General features: G+C 33.2%; 2 protein-coding genes across 5 annotated transcripts; both read left to right on the forward strand.

Annotated features, from left to right (window-relative positions):
• The first annotated feature begins 2,035 nt into the window (after positions 1-2,035).
• LOC129799827 (head-specific guanylate cyclase) lies at positions 2,036-16,548 on the forward strand. The gene is made up of 6 exons (XM_055844059.1): positions 2,036-2,692; positions 2,814-3,054; positions 8,722-10,072; positions 15,505-15,576; positions 15,945-16,099; positions 16,170-16,548. Exons 2-6 carry the CDS (start codon positions 2,828-2,830, stop codon positions 16,393-16,395), a joined length of 2,031 nt encoding a protein of 676 aa, XP_055700034.1. The 5' UTR covers positions 2,036-2,692; positions 2,814-2,827; the 3' UTR covers positions 16,396-16,548.
• Positions 16,549-19,397: 2,849 nt separating this feature from the next.
• LOC129810224 (mitotic checkpoint protein BUB3) lies at positions 19,398-24,411 on the forward strand. Of its 4 annotated transcripts, none has more exons than XM_055860552.1 (3): positions 19,398-19,710; positions 19,773-20,530; positions 20,810-20,840. In XM_055860552.1, exons 1-3 carry the CDS (start codon positions 19,516-19,518, stop codon positions 20,820-20,822), a joined length of 966 nt encoding a protein of 321 aa, XP_055716527.1. In that variant the 5' UTR covers positions 19,398-19,515; the 3' UTR covers positions 20,823-20,840. The 4 variants fall into 4 exon arrangements, with proteins under 4 accessions (XP_055716527.1, XP_055716524.1, XP_055716526.1 ...); XM_055860551.1 differs by lacking the exon at positions 20,810-20,840 and adding an exon at positions 24,269-24,411 and having other exon boundaries at positions 19,412-19,710; XM_055860550.1 differs by lacking the exon at positions 20,810-20,840 and adding an exon at positions 23,987-24,259 and having other exon boundaries at positions 19,412-19,710.
• The last annotated feature ends 1,785 nt before the right edge of the window (positions 24,412-26,196 follow it).

Genomic DNA, 26,196 nt, shown 5'->3' on the forward strand with positions numbered 1-26,196 from the left:
CCTCTGACCACGGAAGGTATCTGAAGAGTCTTGGGCATAATATGCAAGAAAATCCCAAAAGATCTGGGATTTCTTGGAGGAAGCTCCAGAAATCCTCTGACCACGGAAGGTATCTGAAGAGTCTTGGGCATAATATGCAAGAAAATCCCAAAAGATCTGGGATTTCTTGGAGGAAGCTCCAGAAATCCTCTGACCACGGAAGGTATCAGAAGAGTCTTGGGCATAATATGCAAGAAAATCCCAAAAGATCTAGGATTTCTTGGAGGAAGCTCCAGAAATCCTCTGACCACGGAAGGTATCTGAAGAGTCTTGGGCATAATATGCAAGAAAATCCCAAAAGATCTAGGATTTCTTGGAGGAAGCTCCAGAAATCCTCTGACCACGGAAGGTATCTGAAGAGTCTTGGGCATAATATGCAAGAAAATCCCAAAAGATCTAGGATTTCTTGGAGGAAGCTCCAGAAATCCTCTGACCACGGAAGGTATCTGAAGAGTCTTGGGCATAATATGCAAGAAAATCCCAAAAGATCTAGGATTTCTTGGAGGAAGCTCCAGAAATCCTCTGACCACGGAAGGTATCTGAAGAGTCTTGGGCATAATATGCAAGAAAATCCCAGAGGAACTGGGATTTCCTAGAGAGGAGATAGGGAATCCACTGACATGATATTTTGAAAGTTGTATTCCAACTTCTACGATGTAATACAATTTCTACGTTGTATTCCAAGTTCAAAATTGTAATACAATTTCTACGTTGTATTCCAACTTCAAAATTGTAATACAATTTCTACGTTGTATTCCAACTTCCCCGCCACCCCAATAGTGATGAGCGGTAGGAAACGATGATGATGATTAATGATGATGATGATATTCCAACTTCAAAGATGTAATACAATTTCTACGTTGTATTCCAAGTTCAAAATTGTAATACAATTTCTACGTTGTATTCCAACTTCAAAATTGTATTACAATTTCTACGTTGGATTCCAACTTCCCCGCCCCCCCATTGTGATAAGTGGTTGAAATGATGATGATGATTGATGATGATGATGATATTCCAACTTCAAAGATGTAATACAATTTCTACGATGTATTCCAACTTCTACGATGTAATACAATTTCTACGTTGTATTCCAAGTTCAAAATTGTATTACATAGCTATAAATGGGTACTTATAGCTTTATGGGCGCCAAGAAAGCCTTTAAAACAATTGGACGCCTTAGAAAGTGAGAGAATTTAAAAAACTTTTTCTTCAACACGAAATTTTTATAGATAAGGACAAAATGCATTTTAGGAGCAAGAGGAGCGCCCTAGAAAGTCTCGTGAAGAAATTAAAAGTTTTTTATTTATTTCAACGCGAAATTTTGAAGAATTATAAGGGCAAATACATTTTAAAAACTAGAGAGGCGCCACAGAAAGTCTCTGAGAAAATTAAAAGTGTTAACGCAAACTTTAGTAGATTATAAGGACAAAAGGCATTGTAAGAACTAGAGGGGCACTCCAGAAAGACTCGGAATCTATTTTATTTAAATCTTTTTTACTTCAACATGGCAGGGTTCAGGGTTCAGTTGTCTAAAAAAAAAGGAATATCGGCGCCCCTAGAGACTCGCGTCCTGGGCGGACCGGCCCTCCCGCACCCCCTTAGGTACGGTACTGATCCGATTTGAGCAACTTTGGGTTCATTGGAAATGTCTTGGAATCCTTCAGAAGTCTCAAAATCAAGAATATTAACTTAAACCTTTCAATTTAAGTTTTATCAGCCTTTGATCAACTTTTTGTGTGAATTTACTTAAAACCCTTTAAGATAATTACTATATCATTACTTTGCATAATTTACGCACTCCATTCCACTATAGAAACATTGTGTAATACTCCATAATAATCTATATGGGTTGAAAAGCCAAAATTGCAGCTATTGATGCCAAAAGAACAACCATTCTGAAACTTTTTTTTTCATGATGACAAACAAATAGGAAAGTGTAACTGCCTCCAGACCATGTGTCGTCTTCAGCTCTTCATTAGATGGTGTATCATAAAAATCAAGCTGTTCTGCTAAATTGCCCCTGATAAATGGAAACATTGGCATTGGGAGATTTGTGAGTGGATGACGAGAGAGCAAGAAAAAAATGTGGAAAGAGAAAATTTCTTCTGAAAAAGCTACTCTTTGTTTTTCAGACCATTTAAAGTGAACAAAACAATCAACGAAGAAAGAAAAACAAACAGAATACTACCAAAGTTCGTTATCATCGATGATCCACATTATCAGCTGTATATTGCAATAATTTGCGTCGTTTTTGCTTATCTAGGAGGATTGTCATGGGCTGCGAACCGATGAACTTTGTGACGCAGAAAATTCAAAAGATATGCTAATGATGCTTTGTTGGGAAAGCTCAAGATAATTGAGGGGGAAAGTTTACTACAAAAAGAAAACTTTCACACATAATAATTTCTATTCCTGCTATGAAAATAAATAAGGAACTTTATCAAATATTGAAATCAATATTTTCTCACACGTTAGGAAAGCTCTCTCTCTCTCCAATCCACCCCCACATTAAAAGCTCTACTATGTTGGCGCTTGCGTTCATCAATTTTAATGTGAGCATCCAACTACCTTTTCTCCAGAAACCCTCTTGGAGCGACAGTTCGTGTCTGGAAAATCACACGAAAGGGTGTTTATCTGTGGAAAATTGTCACTGGTGAGAATTTTCATTTTCCTCTCAGAACGGTCCCCATTTAAGGGTGGTTTCTTTGACGTTCTCTGAAAAAATTTTTTTGTTCAAGAACCTTCCACTGGACTTTTGTATTTTATATTTGTAGTAAAGTGCAGAAGAATGGCTTGTCCTTTTGTTCATACTATCGGAAAGCAACATTCTGTGGCAGATTCAACGACGTGGAATTTAGAGGATGACCTTACGGACCTTCCGGACGATGCTTTAACTCTCACTCACTTGAATGCTGCTATCCAACTTCTCACAGCACCATCCAATGAGAATATCAACCAGGCCGTTAAGTCCGTCATCAAGAAGTACAGCGATCGATGGCCAGGCATAATCAATTTGTGAGTAAATTCATTTGTTTATCTTTTCTTCTTCTCAATCTCGCCGAGAAATCCCGATTCCCGTGAAGCTTTCTTTATGATTTTCTACATCAGTAAGTGCTCTTGTGCAGATTCCCCTTGGAGACGCTGCAATATCTAGTCGTAGTGGATTTTAATGTGCTCAGCAGTGTGCTTATGTTGTAACTCTGTGGGATAATAAATTGCTATAAATACCCTATTTGCGGCGGATGGTTTAAGATTCTTAATGCCTTCTGTTCTGGAAACTTAATTTTACGATGCACTCAATTGCAAACACACGCTGAGAAAATCTTGAATACTGATTTAAGATTTTATATGAAGAATATTTCTAATGGCAAATCTTCTTTGGAAAAACTTTACAATAAAATACTCTTCTGAAAAAGGAGACGTCTGTGTCATAAGATTTTTTTTTGCAATGACCAAGACGTCCAAGACATTGTCCTTTTATACGTTGCATTTTCTGAAAATTTTAAATTATAATAGTAATTTTTTTTTTAAGTTAACAGGTAGATATTAATATATTGGTTAATAAAAATTAAATTTTACTTGTAGTTTAATAAAAAAAAGAAAACATAAATTTTTAAAACTCAATATTAGAGATTCTTAATAAAGAAAAAATTGAAAATTAATTTTTAAAAGTAAAATTTTGGAATAGAAAAAAAATGAATTGCATTGAAATGATTTTTCTTGATCACAGAAACATAGAAAAACTTTAATTTTTCAAAGTGAAACACTTTTAATAACGAGAACTTATGATAATCGTTTTGAAAAAAAAAAACATTTTTTTATTATATATTATATTTAAACAATTAAGCAAATTATTAAGCAGTATTAAAGCTTTAGTAATATGGAAAACATCCTTTTGCGAAATTCTTCTTGTCAGGGAGAAGTGGGACCCCTTTGAATTGGGGCGGTCTTAAAATTGGGCATTTACTCATATTTCTAAATAGAACTTTATCTTATCGTGATCTAATCTAGCTCAACGTGAAGCTAAATTACATTATAAAATAAGTTTGGCCTCAATTCCTTTTAAAAATACGAGAAAAAGGTCCATTTTCAAAGGTATCCCAATTGAAAGCTTCCCCACTTTCCCTTAATTTGATAAAACTTTTTTTAGAGTTACTAATTTTTTAAAATTTGATAACTCTAGCTTAAACAACATATATAATTGATAAAATAATACGTTTTACACCTTATCGCGAAAGCGCCTTATCTTCGAACGACTCAAGCTTCGAACATTTTTTTCTTTTCAATATGTGTTTAATGAATTTTACCCATTATAATATTTTATTTTAATAGCTAGTCCGATGGTTCAAATGTTTTTGAAGAGAGCCATGGGTCAAATTCATAAGAGCATAGACTAAAGATTGGATTGTTCGAAGCTTGAGTCGTCTGAAGGCAGCGCGCTTTCACCTAAATAAATAATTCATTTTAAATAATATTTAATGAAATGCCAATTCTTTCTCTCATACTTATTCTTACAAATCATATTTAGCATATATCCTGGTTACAGTGACTGAAAAAAAATTTAAAAAAATGAGTAAAAACGACGAACACTGAACGTCTTTAAATACTCCACTTAAAATTTAAAATTCAATTATAAATCTTACAGTAATAGAAGAAAATTGAAAAGAATAAATAATTCCATATTTGAAATCGAAGAAACAAATCTATTAAAATGAAAAATAACTAGAGAAAATATGGGAGAAAGAACAAGAAAATAGGGGAGACCAGGGAGATTTCAGACACTCTTTCATGTTTTGTCTTTGAGACAGTACTCCAAAAAATCACGATAGTGTATTACAATTTTATGCGGTCTATAGGATACTTACGGGTATTGACTTTATAAAATATGCTCGATAGATCTTTGAAAGCAACTGAGTTTTCTTGGAGAAGATAAAACATTTAATTGGACGCTTTGTCTAAAAACTCCCCCATTTGGGGCAGTATGGGACGCAAAAGGGGATGTTTGGGACGCGTTTTTTCGCATAATTTGCTTTATTAAAGCATCATAATTGATTAATTTCAAATACTAGATTGAAAAATGATAATGTTTAATCACTTATTTCATACTTAGAAATTAATGTCAATCTTATTTGTACAGTAGAGTAATTTATTGTCAATCAGTAATTCAAAGTATTTTCTTCTTATTTTCCATCCTAGCTTTCTTTACTTTTTTATTCTAAATATTGGAATCATCATCATCAAATTCCTCAGGCGAATAGATTCTCCTGAAACCTTTGGTTTCATTTCCGGATTCCTGTTTGATTTTACGACAACTGCATGGTACCTATTTTTCCTTATTTCTTTGAATAAGTTCTCACCTTGCCTTTTATGGAAAACTTGTGAGAATTATAGAGGATTACTTGCGAAATTTTCTTGACAGAATAGTTTTTAACGGGATTGGACAGAGATCGAATATCCTCAGATGAAGAAATTATTGATTCCTAAGACATAGATAGTTTAATTGACAACTGTTTAACAGGTAAAATTTGCACAAAAGGAGATTTCCAGTAGAAAATGAGAATTATTCTCCATTTTGAGAGTAATGATTTATTCTCCACCTACAATCTTGTCGAAAAAAAAATCAACGTCACATTCACCCACTTTCAAGTGTCCCAAACATCCCCACGTATAGTTTTGGTACAGTGCCCGCTCTCTAATCCGGATCGCCGTAATCCGGACGAGTTATCGACAGTTACATTTAAAATCATTTTGAGGTCATGTATGCATGTGTGTTCAGCAATGAAAATGAATTATCCTGTGATGTTTTTGTTTAATAAATTAAGTATACAGTAGACTCTCGCTAATTCGGCTCTTTTAACATCGGGCAGCAGTTAAATTCGAAAAAAGTTTGGTGACATTTATGAAGTTCGATTGTGATTATCGAATGGAGCAAATATGCTCAAATTTGCCATGCTTTGTCTGAGTTATGATGTGATTTTGCATTACTAAGGAGCTTTCATAAAATTTACAATTAATATGAGCATGTAAATTTAATATGAGTACGCAGGTAAACAAAAAATCGTTGCATTTCAAAAAATTTCATGCCCGAATTTCTTTCTAATTCGGGTGACATTTCGGTCCCAAATACCCGAATTTGAGAGAGTCTACACTGAGAAAAAAAGAGGGTGCAATTAACTTTTTTTCCTCATAGCTTTAACACTTTTTTTGTGTAAAAATATATCAATATTTTTTAATGTTAGTTTTACACCTTTTTTAAGGGTAAAATTAACATGTAAAAGGGTAACTTTAACCCCCAATACACCTAAAAAGGGTACTATTTACATCGATTTTGGATCAATACTGCAGGGTAAAATACATTTCCGGAATGTTATTTTAACTTTTTCGGATTTCTCTCAGTGTACTGTAATAGCATAGAATTCTCTAATTATGTCTTTTTAAACTTCTTTAAAACTTTTATTAAATTACGATTACGAAGTCCGATTACGAAGCGGACATCTGTCATATTGTCTCCCAATCATCCGGATAACGAAGCGGGCACTGTATTTAAAAATCTTTAAGTAAAAAACGGGACTGTATAATCTCTGAAACTTTTATAATAATATGTTCCCAGGTTATACTGCTAGCCCTTCTAGGTAATGAGATAAAAAAGTTTCAAATATACATAGCTAATATAAAATACAAAGAGGAAAACTGAAACATCAAAAATATCTTTCTATCAAGTTAAAAAAAAGTGTTCAGTGAGGATATCCATTTTTCTAGCCAAGACACACCTTAATGTTGCCTACGATTGAGTAGTGCGTAAATCCTATCTATTTCAATAAATGAATGAAAAAATCGCCTCGTCCTACACTACCCCTGTCCCAACTTCCCCGGTCTCCCCTACAGCCATTTTATTAAATTTATGAAAGAGCTAGCTTTTCAATATGTATTTCAGTCGAAAGCATTTTAATTTTATATAAAATTTTTATGATCGCTTCATAAACTGGACCACTCGAAAATGCGCAAAATGCTTTTGTATGTCGGGTAATGAAAAGCGTAATAAAAAAGTAACAATAGATTTTCCTTCTTCATTTTTGCACTTTGGTAATTTTTGGTTATTTAAAATAAAATAATTTTTCATCTTGTTTTTTTTTTCCTCCCAAAATCATGTGAAACATCTTTAACAATTTCCTTAATTAAGCTACTAATAAAACAGGGGTAGGGAAAGTACTCTCCATTCGAACGGTCATGCCTTCGAATAATGTGAATTTTCTTTAAGTTTTCCTAAGAGACTTAAATATTTCTATTAAATATTAGTTAGCTTATTGTCAATTATTGATAATTATGTGATAATCATGTATAAATCTCTTAAGAAAAGTTGAAAAAAAAGACAAAAAACAAATGGTCAGTAAAAAGTCAAAAGTGGTCAGCAGGAAATTAAATTTGAACAGCAAATAATTCGAAATAATCAGTAAAAATTTTCAATTTTGTCAGTAAAAAGTTAAATCTGGTCAGTAAAAACTTCGAATTGATCAGTAGATATATTCGAGTTGATCAGTAAAAAATTAAAAATTAATCAGCAAAAAATTAAAAATGGTCATTGAAAAGAAAATATGGTCAGTAAAAAATTAAATGTGGTCAGTAAAAAATGAAATGTGGTCAACAAAAAATTAAAAGCGGTCAGTAAAAAATTAAAAGTGGTCAGTAAAAAATAAAAATTAAAAACGAGCAGTAAAAAACAAAAATTGGTCAGTAAAAAATTAAAAGCGACCACTTTTTGTTTTTCACTGACCATTTTTTTTTATTTTTTACTGCTCATTTTCAATTTTTTGCTGATCTCTTTTTAACTTTTTACTAATCATCTCGAATATTTCTACTGCTCGTTTTTGATTTTTTGCTGACCACTTTTTATTTTTTACTGCCCATTTTTAATATTTTGCTGCTTTTTTAAATTTTTTTACTGATCATTTTAAATTTTTTACTGACCACTTTTTATTTTTTACTGACCACTTTTTGTTTTTACTGATCATCTTTTACTTTTTACTGATCATGTTTTATTTTTTACTGATCACTTTTTGCTTTGTACTGATCATGTTTCATTTTTTTCTGGCCACTTTTCATTTTTTACTGACCGCTTTTAATAAAGTACTGCTCTTTTTCAATTTTTTACTGATCTTTTAAAACTTTTTGCTGCCCTTTTTTATTTTTTACTGACCATTTTCTTATTTTTTACTGATCATTTCAAATTTTTTGCTAACCAAATTTGACTTTTACTGCTCGTTTATTCAATGCCAAAAAAGCACATTATTCGAAGGCATGAACGTTCAAAGGGAGAGTACTTTCCCCTATAGCTGGTAGAAAGAAATTTTCCGTAAAGCATTTAATAAAAATTCAAAAGGGAGGTTGGGTGTGAACATCAGGACGTACAAGGGTGTAATTATCTCGTGCAATTAAAATGGAAAACGGATAATCATCCTCTCATTGCTGCTGCTGAAAACCAATAATTTTTCCTTAATAGTAGGTTTGCCATCTGCTTCTCTTTTAATTTTCACCTGAAAGAGCTATTAATGCAGTTGTCGAGTCGATTGAAAGGAAAATTGTTGTGAGAAAACATTTATGAACATGTGTATATAGCTACTGAAGTGAAAATTGATAACGAGCATATTGAAGTCCATGTGACAAGGATTTTTTTTTCTTTTGTAGGAAAATCGATAGTGACTCCTTTTCTATGTATCCCAACTATGACTACTTGGCAGACATTCAGGATTCCATTGTTGGAATGGATGAAGCTGCTGCCAGTGAGATTCTAATTCTCATTGGGGAAGAATTGATAGACACATGTTGTGTGGGAATCATTGAGAGGGCTTTTAGGTGTCTAGGAGGGGATTTGCAGGAGTTTCTAGGATCTCTGGATGGAGTCCACGATGTGTTGAAGCTTCAGGAGGCAAATATTTCAGATACGGGATTTGTATGTGCTGGCGAAGGGGAATTGATTTTCACTTCAGAGCGTCCCGTGATATCCTGGCTTCTTTTGGGTTCTCTGAGGCAACTGGCCAAGATTTTGTATGGAATTGAGGATGCTCAAATTACCATGGAACCCATTGATGGTGATGTCAAGCGCTACCGATATTTATTCGATGTTGGACCTTCCCTCGGGAAGCGTCAGTTGGAGGAACCAATTCAGCTTAAAGCGCGCAAGAGAGCATCTGTTTCGACAGCAGCGGAGGACCTTAAGATGAATGCCACGACTTTTTGCAAAGCATTTCCCTGGCATTTTGTCATGAATGAGAATCTCGAACTACTCCAACTTGGTCATGGTTTCAATAGGCTCTTCAGGCAATCGCTCAGCCTCTATGGACGCCATGCAACAACTTATTTCCGTTTCAAGCGTCCCCGTGGGCTATCTCTGAATTTTCAGGAGATCCGGAAACACACTCACACTCCTTTCCTCCTGGCCATTCGTTCTCAAGTCTGTCGTAGGGATTCTACAATGACGGGCCTAGAGATAAAGGGTCAGATGGTTTACTGTGCTGAGACAAATACTCTCCTGTTCATCGGTTCTCCTTTCTTGGATGGTCTTGAGGGATTAACTTGCAATGGGCTTTTCATTTCTGACATTCCTCTGCACGATGCCACACGCGAAGTTATTCTTGTGGGCGAACAAGCACGTGCCCAGGATGGATTGAGACGTCGCATGGATAAACTTAAGTCTTCAATCGAAGAGGGTAATGCTGCCGTCACCAAGGAGCGTAAGAAGAACGTGAGTCTCCTGCAGTTGATTTTCCCAGCAGAGATTGCAGAGTCTCTCTGGGGAGGTGATACCATTGAAGCCAAGACGCATCCAGACGTCACAATGCTCTTCAGCGATATTGTAGGATTCACGAGTATTTGCTCCAGAGCAACACCCATCATGGTCATCAATATGCTGGAGAGTCTCTACAGGGACTTTGATGAGTTCTGTGGTTTTTTCGATGTGTACAAAGTGGAGACCATTGGAGATGCATACTGTGTGGCCAGTGGACTCCATAGGGCCAGTCATTACGATGCACATAAGGTATGTTGTGGTCAAATTGAATTTATTAATTTGTTTTTATGCCAAATTTATTATTAGTGAAATATCAAAGTTAATTTAGTGAGTAATTTTGTGGGAAACCAAATGGTTTAATATTAATTTTTAATGAATACCATGATGCAATTTTCTGTTCATTTGAAGAATTAAATGTTGTAAAAATTATTTTGAAATTATTTACGGCTACATTAGTGATAAATTGTTGTCCTATTGGGGAAAATTTATATTAAATTAATTTCATTTAAATAATTTTGGAGCTAATGGCTGGCGCAATTGTAATATCTCCAATTTCAATTTAATTACATATTTTCATTGTCATTAAAATATATTTGTTTATCCTGACAATTAAGCGTAAATTTTCAGTAAAAGAAATTGCCTTTTATTGGTGTAAATATGTACATGGGGTATCGTGAGACACATTTTGTCAGACTACCTAAGGTATTTTATATTCAGTTAAATATATTATATACTTTTTGTCCTTTTTGTGGTGATTATTTCACTCTATTTTGTCTAAAAATGTACATTTATAATTTGTGGAAAAATAATTAATTACAACTTAAAAAAGTTTAATTGCTCAATTGCCAAAAAGCTTAATTGCTTTTCACAGATGTGAAAAGTCTTGAAATTCTCTACAAACTAAAGTTTGTCTTGTTCAATTTAGACAGACTTTCTAGAAATTTATTCTCAATTATTCTCAAAGAGCGTTCTCCAGCGTTCTTTGTTATATTATTATGATTTTATATAATGATCCATAGAAAAGTCTTTTATTCTTCTAAATAGAGAATTTATATATTCGTTTCTATCTCTACGTAAAAGAAAATGTCTAGAAAAATCCCGTTCTGACCAGTAGTGAGTGGTAGAAGTTACTTTAACCTTCCTTAACCTTCCTGTCCAGAAAAAAAAAACCAAAGACTCTGCGGCAGTAGAAAAAATACTCATAAGAATCTAAAAGATCAGAATTTTGCACTAAAATTGCAATCTACAGTTTCGTTTTAAAACTTATGTTATATAGCCATAAGCTCAGATAAGCCTATTGTAGCTAATATTCTTTACAGGCAACCTCGAAATGCATGCAACTCGGGGTGCTGGCAATTCAAAAAACGTGAAAATCCGATTTTGAGTTGAATTTTAGAGATAAAGAATCACTTCGAGCCAATTTTATCTGTTTCTGCCGCCGAAAACAGTTTGCACAACAATGTTCTTTACCCCTAAAATTCAACTCAAAATCGAATTTTCACATATTCCGAATTGCAAGATTTTTTCATTCAAAACCATGCCTAGCTATAACATTCTAAAATTTGAGATCGATCAAAGCTATAGTGGCTGAGTTAACGAGAAAACAAATTTTGTTGCTGTTTAAAAATTGCGGAAGGGGGAGGATGGATCTGACACCATCAACTTCTAGCCATTAATCGATATTTAGTCTTTGCCGAAAACCGCTTGTCGATATCTCACTCCGTTCTCTCTCCAGAAGTGCTTGACGGAACGGCCACGAAAATCGATTTTTAGCAGTCTCAAAACGTAAATTTTAAATTTGGGCCCGATCTGATGAGGTCTGATTTCACCTCTAACCCCTTTGACCACAAGAGCTGAGATTGTGAAGAATCTCAGCTAAAATTGCTCTCAAGAAGCCAGATTTTTGGGAAATTAACTTATGCCGGCTTCAGACTGAAGATATGAAGGTCTCAAAAATCTAAATAACATGCAATTTCATTGATTTTTCAAAATCTAATGAATAATTTGCCCTTATAATCTAATCCTAAATAACAATTTTCTAAAAAATCGTGCCTGATTAGGAATTATAGAAGAGTTAAGCCAGATGGCTAAGTCTTAGGTCTGAAGCCCGTATTAGGGTTGTATTGTAGGGGGACGTGGGATACTTTAAAACACGGGTTTTTCTCATATTTTTTAAATGGAATTGGACCTTATCGTGATATAATTTAGCTCTATAAACTAGTTATTAAGCTAAATTATATTATGATAAGGCTCAGTTTACTTTAAAAGTAAGAGAAAAAATGAAGAGTAAGAGAGGTGCCCCAATTCAAAAGAACCCAACTTCGTCTTATATTAAAGTTTTTTTGGTCAAACTGTCAAGGTTGCACGTATGCAAAGTCCTTGATGACGTGAGAAATCTGGTGGATGTTTTCCTTGGTGACTTTCTAAACTTTGATTTGTTTAGAGGTCTTGAAGTTCTCTTATTCCCAATTTTTTAAAAGTTCATAAGTATTGGAAAAGTGAAAAAATGCATGGAATAACATTTCTGGTCAATATTTTATTAAAATCGATCTTAAAAAATCACTTGGTCAATAGGTAATATTATAAAAAAAAATGGTTACTTAAAAATTTGGATGTCTAGTAAAATTAGAAATTCAATCAGTAAAAAGTAATTGTCGGCCTACGCCTACAAGCTAAATTTGATTTATTTATTAAAACCCTTATAACATTTTAAATCAGGAAAATTTCATGAAATCTAAATTCACATCCCTTTCTTTCTCAAATATTTTGCATTATATCTATCTCATTATTTCACACTTAAATTTCGACTGAACTGAATTGATTTTTTTGTGATGTTCAAAAGAAGAAGAAGAAGTGTGCAATTGATATATACAAAACGTTTAACAAAGAAAGGAATATGAATGTTAATTTCATGAAATTTTCCTGATCTAAAAGGTGTGTCGGAGTTATGAACAAATGAGAATTTTATATCAATGTGAATAAACTAAACAATTGATCAATTTGAACATTTAACTGACTCAACTGACTACATTTGGACCAGGAATTTTTCGTGAAATCAAAATTTAATTTCTTTCTTTATCTGATCTTCTTTTCTATCTCACTTTTTCCCACTCAAATCCCAATTGAATTTGTTGTGATATTCTCGCAAAGAAGAAGAATGCGAAAAAGTGAAATAGAAATTTCCAATAGGTTTGTAAAAGTTAATGGATAGATTATTTTGATTTCGTGACCAGACCGTTTTTCATTTATCAAACTTGATTTTTTACTATAGTTTTTTTTTGCAAAATATTGTCAGATAGGGTAAGTGTGCCAAATCTCGGCATAGTTGCATGCAAGCGTCAAAGTCTCAAGTTTGAAATGTAATATTTTAAATACAAATTGATTTTTTTATTCTTTCTTTTGTAAGAGTGTTGCTTGGAACCTTGTAAAGAGTTTACCGTCTTTATTTATTCCAAAATCATTCTTAACACATTTTAAATTGAATAAAAATATAGACATAGCTTTGGTGCCCGATTTCGGCCACCTTCATTCTCATAGTTCCTTGCCCTTCGGGAATTCTTCCAGTGCTTTTTCACGTCTTCTCGTTTGTCGAAGCTACATTTTTTGCTATTCTTTTGCATTGTATAATCTCTAGAGTATGTAAAAACTTAAAATTCATGGAAATTCGAGGAACAAAAAAGATGGCCGAAATTGCAAGCTGGCCGGAATTTGGCACACTTACCCTATGTAATAAACTAAATAAATTCCAAATAATTGCGTTTTCTAAAAGGCTAATGCCTTCTCTAATTTGAAAATTTGTTATTGTTTGAAGGCTTTAGCAATTATCTAAAATGCATTACTTTATTTTTGGCCTAATTTATGAATTTTTGTAGATTGATTATTTAGTTTTCTAAAACCTCTTTGTCATTTGGAATACAATTACTGTGCATAATTATAGCAAAAACGTCTGTGAAAAAATCTATAATAAAATGAATAGAAGACAAAAATACAAAAAAAAAGAAACGCATAAAATACAAAAAAAAAAAACTAAAAATGTGCAAAAAAAATAACCTTTTTGTCAGTGAATGATAAAATTTCTTTAACTCTTTCCGGACCGCAGCATATCTGCAAGCCAATTTCACCATTTTTTAATCAAAAATGTCTAAGCTCAGGAATTAATTGAGGTCTTACAAAAAATATCTTACATTTCGACATCAGTATAGTTTGTAATCATCCAAAAGAATTGAATTTTTCTCACTTCTGAATAATTAAAAACACTGTTTTTCACTGAATATTCATATGCTGCTTTGGGTACTCAGAGTCCCAAAGAGACGAAAGAGTTAACTCTTTCCAGACCGCAGCATATGCTGCAAGCCAATTTCACAATTTTTTAATCAAAAATATCTAAGCTCAGGAATTAATTGAGGTCCTACAAAAAATATCTCACATTTGGACATCCTTATAGTATGTAATCATCCACAAGAATCTGATTTTTATCAGTTCTGAATAATTAAAAAACATTGTTTTTCATAGAATATTCATATGCTCCTTTGGGTACTAGAGTTTCTAAAGAGACGAAAGAGTTAATGGTCTTTTGAGGATCTCAAAAAGTAAAATTTATTTATCGTGTGGACAACAAACATCTAAGCAAATATTTTCACTTCATTTCAAAAGTGGTTATTCAATTTAAGATTTAAATACAAGTTATTTGCATATTAAAAAAATCTATACCCGAAACGAAGAAATGAATTTTACAATTATTGATGATGAAATAAAAACATACTTAAATTCTATTGATATTATTGAACTCTAAAATTAGGAAAAAATAAAAAAAGGCATTGAATAAATGAGCAGTATAAAGTTAAAATTGATCAGTAACAAAAAATTTTGAAACAGTGATATTATCGTCCAAATTTTGGCAAAGGGAAAATAAAGGGTTTTTCACTCTATATGGAACTATTTTAAATGTTAAATATATAAAATAGACCCATTTTTGTAAAGATTTAAGTTTTTTACTGACCATAATCAGATATTTTACTGCTCATTTTTAATTTTTTACTGCCCATTTTGAATTTTTTACTGCTCGTTTGGTTTTTGCCAAAAAAAAACAGATATTTTCCTTTAATTTTAAAATGTACGTAACATCATAGTGATAGGAATTTTAGCTTTCTGAATTTTGGTTTTGAGGATTTTGGATTTCGTGATTCTCACTTTCGGAGTTTTGGCTTTTGAGATTTTGGCTTTTGGGATTTTGGCTTTTCGGAATTTTAGTTTTCGGGATTTTGGATTTCGGGATTTTGTCTTTTCTGGATATTGGCTTTCGGGATTTTGGCTTTCGGAATTTTGGATTTTGGGATTTTGATTTTTCGGGATTTTAGCTTTCGGGATTTTGGCTTTCGGGACTTGGCGTTCGGGATTTTGGTTGACATAAGACTAAAACACGCATTTTTGCAGCTCAGTATAATTTAAATCAGATAAATAAAACCGGAGATATAGATTTATAATCTAATCAGAGAAACATCATTTTTTTTAATTATTTAAAGAAAGAAATCTAGACGTGACCGCTTTGAACGGATTTCCTGAACAGATCAAAACACTATCATTTTAGAAAATAAAAATATAATAAAAAAGGAACAAATTACAATAACATCACTAGAACTTAAAGCTGCTTTAATACCCAATAAAAATAAATGCTTTTTCAGGTCGCGTGGATGGCACTCAGGATGTTGGAGGCTTGTTCCAATCACAACACTCACGATGGGGAGCATATTCAGGTGAAAATCAAGCTTCTATTTCCCCCATTTATTCATTTATTTCCCTCCATTAGGCATTTAAATCGTGGAATTGCTGTCCACAGCTGTAAAAACAATAATTAAGTGACCAATTCGAGAGGACGACAAAAAACACCCTTTCCAACTTAATAAAATATTAAGTTGTAAACACTTTCTTGTGTGTGAAATGGACATTATTTGTCGTGCTACCTTCCACCCCTTAATTTTTTCCCTAATTGTATCATAATATTTTCCAAATCATCTTTTATTCACGTACTCTTGTTTAGTTTCTTGTTCATGGGAAGAGGTTTCTATGTGGGCGTGGGATTTAATTGGACTGTCTTTTTTATGTTGGTTCTTTTTATTTTCAGATGAGGATTGGCCTTCACACGGGAACAGTATTGGCAGGAGTTGTGGGTAGAAAAATGCCTCGATACTGCCTGTTTGGCCATCATGTGACCATTGCCAATAAATTTGAGTCTGGCAGTGTTGCTCGCAAGACCAATGTCAGTCCCACGACCAAGGAGTAAGTTCGAGGAACCAATTTCTCGAGAGATATGAAGTAATGCCCTTGTTTCGCGTTATCTTTTTTTTAGTTGGTTGGTGAAATATCCAGGCTTTAAATTTGAATTATTGGAGAGGGATCCTTCTTGCTTGCCCAAGGAGTTTCCAAATGCTGGCAATTCAACATGCTACTTCCTCAATGGATATAAACATCCAGGAGTGGATGATGCTGAACCTCTCGAGACTCACATTAAAGCAGCTATGAAGCAAATCAATATTGAGTGTGGAAGATCAATGGCAGAAGTGGAATCATCTTAATCCCTTTTCATTCTTTTCTGAACTCAGCACTGTCATCATTGTAACCAGTATTCAGTCTATGGTATTAATGTTTATTCAATGTTAACGATATGTGCAGAAAACAATTAGTTGTACAATAAATCGTCGGTTGTCTCAGCAACTGTGCTAACTGCATTTTTGCGATTTTCAGCTTTTTATTCTGATCTTATTGAATTTTCTCTATTAAACTACGTTATATAAAAAGTTTGGAATTTTCTCTACATCTATAGATATTTTTCACTCTACACCTAGAAGTTACGACAAATTTCCGTACAAAATTTTCAATAATCAGCATTTGCCGTAACTTATCTTTTGCTCGTTTGCGTGGCTTGTAATTTGCAGCAAAAATGTAATAGGGTAAGTGTGCCAAATTCCGGCCAGCTTGCAATTTCGGCCACCTTTTTTGTTCCTCGAATTTCCATAAATTTTTAGTTTTTAGATGCTCTAGAGATTATGCAATGCAAAAGAATAACAAAAAATGTAGCTTCGACAAACGAGATGACGTGAAAAGGTATTGGAAGAATTCCTGAAGGGCAAGGAGCTATGAGAATAAAGGTGGCCAAAATAGGGCACCAAAGCTATGTCTATATTTTTATTCATTTTAAAATGTTTTAAGAATGATTTTAGGGTAAATAAAGACGGTAAACTCTTAACAAGGTTCCAAGCAACACTCCTTCAGAAGAAAGAACAAAAAAATCAATTTGTATTTAAAATATTACATTTCAAACTTGAGACTTCGACGCTTGCATGCAACTATGCCGAAATTTGGCACACTTACGCTATTTCTCATTAAAACGTTCACAAACTCTTCCAAATATCCAAAGACAGTGCGAATAATACAACATTAAATCATTTTAATTCAATATTTGTGAGAAAAGAGGCTTTGCGAGCTGCTTGTTGAACTCCCGAGAAGGAGCTTTGCCTTATATTCCTTTTCGCAAATTTTTCTGGTGCATATGAAATTATTTTCGAATTAAGTTTGTCTATAAATCACCTCAAAACCAGCTTGAAGTTAAAAATTGTTCAAGAAGAGGGATTCAAAAAGTCACTAACCTTAATTAATAAATTTACCAAATCGGGTGGAAATTATGCTTTTGAACTTGAATAATTCAAGATGGCGATTTTTTCGGTGATATGTGTCTGACGGCGTTATCACACTTGTACATTAAAATTTTCATGTGATTCACATTAATTGTCGCTTGTGAGCGTCCAAATATGTTATTTGTGTCTTTGAGTCACTTAATATTTGGGGTTTTTCTAGTTAATGATGAAGAAGTGGACTTGGCCTGCAAAAGTAAGTTTAAATTTACCTAAAGCATAAATATTTTTCACATTAAAAAATTAAAGATAAAATCGCATTAATTTTTCGCATTAATGCTATAAATCAATTTATATCAAATTTTGCGGGCCAAGTCTACCTTTTTATCAACAAATAGATCAAATTTTGAATATAAAATGATTCAAACACACAAGCGACAATTAATGTGAATCATATTAAAATTTTAATGTGCAAGTGTAATAACACAGTAAGGACGAAATGTTCAGCTGGACTACCTCCGAAACATATCCAAAAATAAAAGAAATCGTCAGGGCCAATTTTTTGCAGTTAGAAAAACCTCATTTTTTACCTATTTTTGGGGGATAGGGAACGTATGAAAGGGAAGGGGGGAAATAAAGAGGTTGGGTTCGAGATAATGTCATTTGAGGAGGGGTCGTCGAAGACCGGAAGTTGATATCTCTTACCGTTTAAATTTTATATGGGTCAAAATACTGAAAAAGTGCGAAAAACAATATTTTCAAAATAAATCTATATTAACGTTACTTTCTTGATCCATCACAGATTATGACCGATGCAGTCGGGTTTAGAATTAAAACATCTTTCAAAATGTCCAAATTTAACCAAATCCGCTGAAAATTAGGCCCTCCAGGGTGGTTGACCTTTGACCATGAATAATTCAAGATGGCGAATTTTCCGGTGATAGGTGTCTAAGGACGAAATGTTCAGCTAGACTTCCTCCGAAGCATATCCAAAAATGAACGAAATCTTCAGGGCCAATTTTTTACAAAATAAAAAAAAACCTCATTCTTGGCCTATTTTTGGGGGATAGGGAACGCATGAAAAAGGAGGGGGGAAAAATAAAGAGATTGGGTTCGAGATACCACACATGAAAGATAAATTTTGGGGTAGATTAAAATAATTTTTTTTCTGGTATCTTTATAGTTAATAAAGCAAAAAAATAAATAAATTCCTTTTCTTGTTATGTTTTGAATATAATAAACAAATTGTGCTATGTGCAAAAATTCCATATATGCAGATAGACTTTTTATCAACAATGTCAGTTAGTGCAATTGCATATTGTGCATTCTTTCCGAAAATGTTTAAATTTTAGTATAATGGATCCGGCACACCTTTTAGATCAGGAAAATTTCGTGAAGTCGAAATTGGAATTCCTTTCTTTCTCACATGCTTTGAATATGTCTATCTCATTCTCTTGTACTCTTCTTCTTCTTCTTTTAAACATCACTCCAAATTCAATTTAGCTCAATCGAATTTGGTATGCGAAGGAATGAGATAGACATATGCAAAACATGTGAGAAAGAAAGGGATTCGAATTTCGAGTTCATGAAATTTTCCTGATCTAAAAGGTGTGCTGGAGTCATAACAAATCTACTTTTCACGAATTTCTTTGCAGTAACTAACAGATTATTTATTATTCTTTCAATATTTGTTATATATAATAATAATTCATACGGGGTTTGTTTTTAATTGAAAGGTTATTAAAAAGAAAAAAATGTCTTCTGAAAAGTTGTCAAAATGCAGTTAGCACAGTTGCTGAGACAACCGACGAAATTAAGAAAATATAATTTTTCCTTGTTTTTCATTGCGTCTGTATACAGCATGGGCACTGTATTCTTGGATAAATTAAAAGCGCGGGAAGTTTTATCCCAATATTTTTTTTCAATGTTGGCAGCCATGATTATCCAATCCGCGCGGCATTTTGACAGCCGGCTTGTTTACATTTTCGTGCAAAGCGTGGTTTTTCTTCAAGTTTTCACTAAATTTCCCAAGAAAACAGAGTATTTTCCAGTTGAATTTGAGCTATGGACAAAAAGGCAGAAATCCAGCTGCAGAATCCACCAAGCGATGTCATTTCAGCGGTGAAATTTGCACCGAATTCCAATCAATTCCTTGCAGTTGGTTCTTGGGACTGCACAACCAGGCTTTACGATGTCACCAATTCTGCCATGAAACAGAAATTCAATCAGGAATCTCCGGTGCTTGATCTAGCTTTCCAGGTGAGTCAAAATAATCAGAATTTTGTTTAGGACAAAAGTCTCAATTTGAGGTGCTTTTTTAGGATCCCGTTCGCGTGGCCACAGGAAGCCTGGACAACCGTGTGATGCTCTTTGACCTCAATACCCAAGATGAGAAGGTAATCGGGACTCATGATAATGCAGTGAAGTGTGTAGAGTACGCAGGAAAGATCAATGCGATACTCACAGGAAGCTGGGACAAGACAATAAAACTTTGGGATACGCGGGATGATCAATGCGTCGGAACTTACGAACAGAGCAATGGGAAGGTGTATGCCATGGCATTGATTGATGAAAAGATTGCTGTGGCAACGTCAGACAGAAAAGTACTGATCTGGGATCTGCGGAATATGGGACAGTTCCTGATGCGCCGTGAATCTTCCCTGAAATACCAGACGCGTGCCATCAAGATATTCCCCAACAAAGAAGGCTATGTAATGAGCTCAATCGAGGGACGAGTAGCCGTTGAGTACTTCGATACAGATCCGGAAGTGCAAAAGAAGAAATTTGCCTTCAAGTGTCATCGTTCCAAGGAAAATAACTTGGTGGAGCTCATCTATCCTGTGAATGCTATTAGCTTCCACAACATCTACCACACATTTGCCACTGGTGGCTCCGATGGCTTCGTTAACATCTGGGATGGATTCAACAAGAAGCGACTCTGCCAGTTCCATCACTACGACACTTCCATCGCAGCATTGGCTTTCAGTCACGATGGCAGCACCCTAGCCATCGCCTGCTCCTACCTGGATGAACTGGAGAAGGTGCCTGATCCCCAGCCCGAGCCCACCATCTACGTAAGGTATGTAAATGAGCAGGAGACGAAACCCAAATAATGTGAAAGTTTCTTCAATTTTTGAAATTGTACATTTTCGCCTGCATTTTCCTCTCTTAATTTTATTTTACAAAAACAAAAAAACAACAAAATTGTAATAACATAGAAGGACTTTATTTAAAATTAATTAGTAGGATTTATTGTTAAATTTATCCATTGCATAAATACTTTTTCTCCAATTCTAAAAAAAAATCAAACGATTGTATTAGCATTAAATGAAGTCATCATAATTTTTATTTCCTACAGAATTTCGTCGTAAATAATTAAATTATCACAGGTAAGCTCTAATTATCAAAAAGGTTGGTCTGATTTTATTATTATTAAACTTTTGCCTCAATTCTAAGACCGAGATAAAGGCCAAAAATACAAGAGTTTCAAGAAAAAAAATTAGTATTTTTTTAAGAAATAGAGCATTTTAGAAAATCTCATTTTGAACCCTTTCCTTAAATAAATTATAGGGTAGGGTAAGTGTGCCAAATTCCGGCCAGCTTGCAATTCCGGCCACCTTTTTTGTTACCAAAATTTCCATGAATTTTTAGTTTTTGCATACTCTAGAGATTATTCAATGCAAAAGAATAACAAAAAAAGTTGCTTCGACAAACAAAATGACGTGAAAAAGACATTTAAAGAATTCCCAATGGGCAAAGAACTATGAGAATGAAGGTGGCCGAAATAAGGCACCAAAGCTATGTCAATATTTTTATTTATTTTAAAATGTATTAAGAATGATTTTAGAGTAAATAAAGACGATAAACTGTCTACAAGGTTCCAGGCAACACTCCTTGAGAAGAATAATTAAAATATTCAATTTGTATTAATAATATAGCATTTAAAACTTGAGACCTCGGCGCTTGTATGCAACTATGCCGAAATTTGGCAGACTTGTCATAAGTGTGCCAAATTTCGGCATAGTTGCATGCAAGCGCCAAAGTCTCAAGTTTGAAATGCATTATTTTTAATACAAATTGATTTTTTTTAAATATTTCTTCTTAAGGAGTGTTACTTGGAACCTTGTAGACAGTTTATCGTCTTTATTTTTTTGTAAAATCATTCTTAATACATTTTAAAATGAATAAAAATGTAGAAATTGCTTGGGTGGCTTATTTCGGCCACCTTCATTCTCATAGTTCCTTGCCCTTCCGGAATTCTTTCAACGTCTTTTTCACATCAACTCGTTTGTTGAAGCGACATTTTTTGTAATTTTTTTATTGTATAATTTCTAGAGTAGGGGAGACTGGGGCAAAAAGTTACAAAACAGATATTTTATTTTTTTACAAGCTACTCGAGCGCTTCAAAAATTTCCAATTAGCGAAGTTTTATAGGAAATTTACGGCTCTACAACTTTGTGAAAGTAATTTTCCTCTACTTTGTAAGGAAATACGTTTATCGAGCTAATTTCTAAAAGGTAATTTTGTGACTCAAAAATGCTGGGGCAAATAGTACCAGACATTGGGTATTAGCATGTTTTGATTCGCTTCATTACGGGCTTCCGTAAATTTGAAAAAATATCTAGAGGACATATTTTCATAGAAAATTTATTCATCTACAGCTTTGTAAAACACCGTTTTCTCTGCGAGAAAAGTGAGAAAACGAAAAAAGCGCTTTTCAAGCTATTTTAGAAAAAAAAAAACACAAAAGACTGCAAATCGTTTGACCGATACAAACAACAAGCTGCGAGACATGATAACAACGTTTCTTTTCGCCGTGAGACATCAGAAATTGCTTCGCTTTTTTGTTACTTTTTGCTCTATACATTTTGTTACTTTTTACCCCAAGTGGCCATTTTTAATAAAAGGATTTCTGGAGAAAAGAACTTTTGTGAAATTATAAAATAGATAGCGGATTCGTATTCAAAAAATCCAAATTATTTAGAAAATATTCACCAGTGCATCAATTTTGGAAAATAAGTAGGTAATAATTGTTATCTTCTGCAAGGAAAATATTTCAAAAATAGGGCTAAAATTTTCGATATTTTTTATTTTTTAAATTCCTTGTTCGAATTTTAAGAAACTTACGACATTGAAGAAGGTCTATGGAGGCTATCTATAGAAAAAAAATTTGAGCCGCTATATTTTTTACCTTGGAAGATATTGAATTTTGTTTTTTTTTCGATTTGTGACTTTTTGCCCCAGTCTCCCCTATGCAAAAACTAAAAATTAATGGAAATTTGAGGAAGAAAAAGTGGCCGGAATTGCAAGCTGACCGGAATTTGGTACACTTACCCTAATAAGTTTTATTTTCGAGGATCAAGAACAACTTTAGGGAAATTTTAAAATATTACTCATCTTGCTATTTACAATTTGATCAGTTGATATTGAAATATCGTAAGTAGAGGGAAGTGGGGCACCTTTGAAATTTTGATTTTTCACCTAATTTTAAATAAAATTGAGCCTAATCGTGATTTAATATAGCTGCACAAACATATTGAGAAGCTAAATTATATTACGATCTGGCTGAGTCCCCCTACGGGTGACATTGTCCTCTTCGGGTGACTTTTATACCCTCGTGTTCGTAAGTTTTTCTTTAATTCTAATGTGAACGTTCTCACCGATCAGACTTGGTAGATCAAATCGGTAATGACCATCCTTAAGTTCTAAAAGTAAAAAAAAAAATCTTACAAACAGGAGGGTGTGAATGTAAAAACATAAATAAAACGACGATAATGCGTTCCGGGTTTACCCTTAATTAGAAGAGTAATCGAGTAAAAGGGGTGGCAAAGCGTCCCAGGCTTTCATATTCACAAATTTCATTCATATTCACAAAATTAAAATTTGTGAATATGAATAGATTTTCGCTTTTTTTGGAGCAAAATTAATTAAATAATGAAACTGTGGTATAGAAAATATATAAATATAATAATTTGGTACTGTATTACTGTAACAATTACGTTTCCATTTGGCGTAGCGAAAAATTTCCATTTGGAGCAGGTTTTGAATTAGTTTATTTTACCCTACTGGTTCATAATTGGTGCCTAGAGCTGTGACGGCCGGACGGACAGACTGACGAAGGACCAAACAGCGTGACGACCATAAAATCGAAACTTCAGATTTTCAAAATTCTTCCAATATACTACAATTTTGGGGTAAAGGATCGTAATATATATAACTCAAAATCGAGAGTTTATAATATTGCTCTCCCTGTGGAGTATGAGCAGTAAATCAATCAATAATTTCATTGAACATTTCATGACGTTTTTAACATCTTGAAAAAAATTCTAATTAATTAATCAAAAATTTGTATGTATCTTCAAGGTTTTAAAATACCTTCAGTTTGTTCTTGGAACTAAGACTACAATTAACACACAATCTTTCTTGTTGTTCTTGATTTTACATGTAAAAAAAGATCTGAAAATATTTTTGGTCTCCGATCTTGGAATTGCGGCAATTGTTTGGAAAAGAATTGTGGAAATATCAAGATTTTTAGTAGGAACCAGGACAGAATTAACCAACGATAAAATTAAATAATAAGATCTTGAAGAGGAAACCGCTATTAATTTAATTAAGCACACTGTCCCTTCTTCACTGAAATTCTTATCACTCGAAAGGAAAAATTTAATTAGCTGGATAATTTGCCCTAGTCTCCCCTATATTGTGTATGACATTTTTTTAAATTGTGAAAGAAAAATGTTAAAGGGAGGATTTCCCTTTAAAAAAGCTAGGTTATCAATAGGTATCATTCGATTCATTCAATTTTATTTTGATACAGAAAAAATGCAACTGAAAAGTTCAGCTGAAGTAACTTTCTTCAGATTTTTATGACTTCAATTTCGACGAACCTTTTTATATGTAAGAATAAGAATTAAAGAAATATAAAACAAAACTGTAAATAAAATGAATTGGAAAACAGTACCTAATTTCTTTTTAACTTTTGATATGTAAGAAGTTTGCAGAATTATAAAGTTAATAAACAAAGCGCTCATTTTGCGAATCGTGAGTGGCTAATCGGCGGATTTATGTTCAGTAATTGTAATCGGCTGCTCGGCGCCGATATGTCAATGTGATCGGCTAATCGGCAGCGCAGGGTACCGTGAACGGTAGACATGTTTACTCTTTGTCGAAAACCTACCTTTTCTTACGAGCTACAGCTGGGCATAGGGCGATGGAATGCATTACAGCCTGTGCAGTGTTTAACATTCAATCCTCAATCTGGAAGATCGTTTTGAGACGGTCATCTTAAAAATAACGTTAACTGCTTTTACAAAGATTTTATTAATTTAAAATTGCTTTAATTTATTTACCATCGTCTTACTAACATTTCTTCTGAAGGTAAATGTGAATAAATGCAATAAATGTAAATCAAACAATTTAACAAAAATACAGTTTATCCTCCCAATTCTAATATAAAGAAGGTTTAAGTAAAATATTTAATGTAAAAATAAAAGATTTCTTACTGTGAGTTGCAGCCTAACATACTTCACATTATGAGATCAATAACAAATTTTCAATTTTTAAAGGTGTTCTCGCGAACAGCTGAGCAAAAGAAAACTTTAAAAGTTTGGTATTTCCATTGCAGGCAGAATCGATATTGCGAAATTCGATAAGTATTAGCTAAAGGAGTTTAAAAAGAATTGACACTTTAAAATTAAAGATTTGTATCAGATATTACCGAGAATACGAATTAACCGAAAAAAGACAGATTTAAAGAATTAATGCTTAAAGATTTATCTCAGAATTGGGGATATACAAAGGGGTACATTCTTATAAATTGCATTCGGATGATTCAGATTCAAAATCTCTGGATGAAATTCTCACTTATACTGGCAGGAAATTTCTGGTGACACAAAGGAAAATCTAACCCAGGATACTGAATATCATAAATCAAAGCTCTAGCATTTCAATTTCAATTTCAATTTGAAGTTTATTTCACGCCTAAAGGTACATAAAGTTCCTAATCAAGGCTATACATAACTTATAAAATTTTAATTTTGTTTAGTTTTGTGTGAAAATTGAGTTCTGAATCAATTGCCATGTGCTCAGTCAGTTGAATTTCACACAAAATCCTCATCTTTAGTCTTCAACTGCAATATTTAAAAATATTTTAAGTGATGTGTGAAAAATGCAATGTTTTAGCCTGTCCTAATCACTCTTAATTTTTAAAAATATTATTCAATCTATTATTAATGAATTTGACAATAAATTCAGATTTTTCTATAGAAAATGAACATAATCTGCCGAAATTTAAATTTATGTCTATATAAAATTTACAAATATTGAATTCAATTGCATTTATTGATATAAACAATTGTGCATAAAGAACTTTGAAAATTCGAATGGAATAACCTATATAAAAGATATAAATATGATTATCCTTCAGTGCAGAAATATTTAGGGGAAGGCTTTGAGGCTTCGTAAAAACACTTTGGCTTCGAATACTTCATAATTTTTTTCCATAGGGTAAGTGTGTCAAATTTCGGCATAGTTGCGTATAAGCACCGAAGTCCTAAGTTTGAAATGCAATATTTTTAATTCACACTGATATTTTTTGTTACTTCCTTTTCGGGAAGGTTGTGTGGAACCTTGAAAAGTAGTTTATGATCTTTGTTTTCTTTAAATCACTTCCTAAAATATTGAAAAAATAATAAAAATATGGACATTACTTTGGGTATTATTCCGGCCACTTTGAGTGAAATATCG

This window comes from Phlebotomus papatasi, chromosome 1 (assembly GCF_024763615.1).
Source record: "Phlebotomus papatasi isolate M1 chromosome 1, Ppap_2.1, whole genome shotgun sequence".
Taxonomy (NCBI): domain Eukaryota; kingdom Metazoa; phylum Arthropoda; class Insecta; order Diptera; family Psychodidae; genus Phlebotomus; species Phlebotomus papatasi.

Bases quoted from the DNA above. Each gene is read 5' to 3' on its own strand.
- LOC129799827 (XM_055844059.1), top strand. From the start codon at position 2,828: ATGGCTTGTCCTTTTGTTCATACTATCGGAAAGCAACATTCTGTGGCA. The intron at 10,073-15,504 runs GTATGTTGTGGT...ATGCTTTTTCAG, and splicing joins GTCATTACGATGCACATAAG to GTCGCGTGGATGGCACTCAG. The intron at 16,100-16,169 runs GTAAGTTCGAGG...TCTTTTTTTTAG, and splicing joins GTCAGTCCCACGACCAAGGA to TTGGTTGGTGAAATATCCAG.
- LOC129810224 (XM_055860549.1), top strand. From the start codon at position 19,516: ATGGACAAAAAGGCAGAAATCCAGCTGCAGAATCCACCAAGCGATGTC. The intron at 19,711-19,772 runs GTGAGTCAAAAT...GTGCTTTTTTAG, and splicing joins TGCTTGATCTAGCTTTCCAG to GATCCCGTTCGCGTGGCCAC.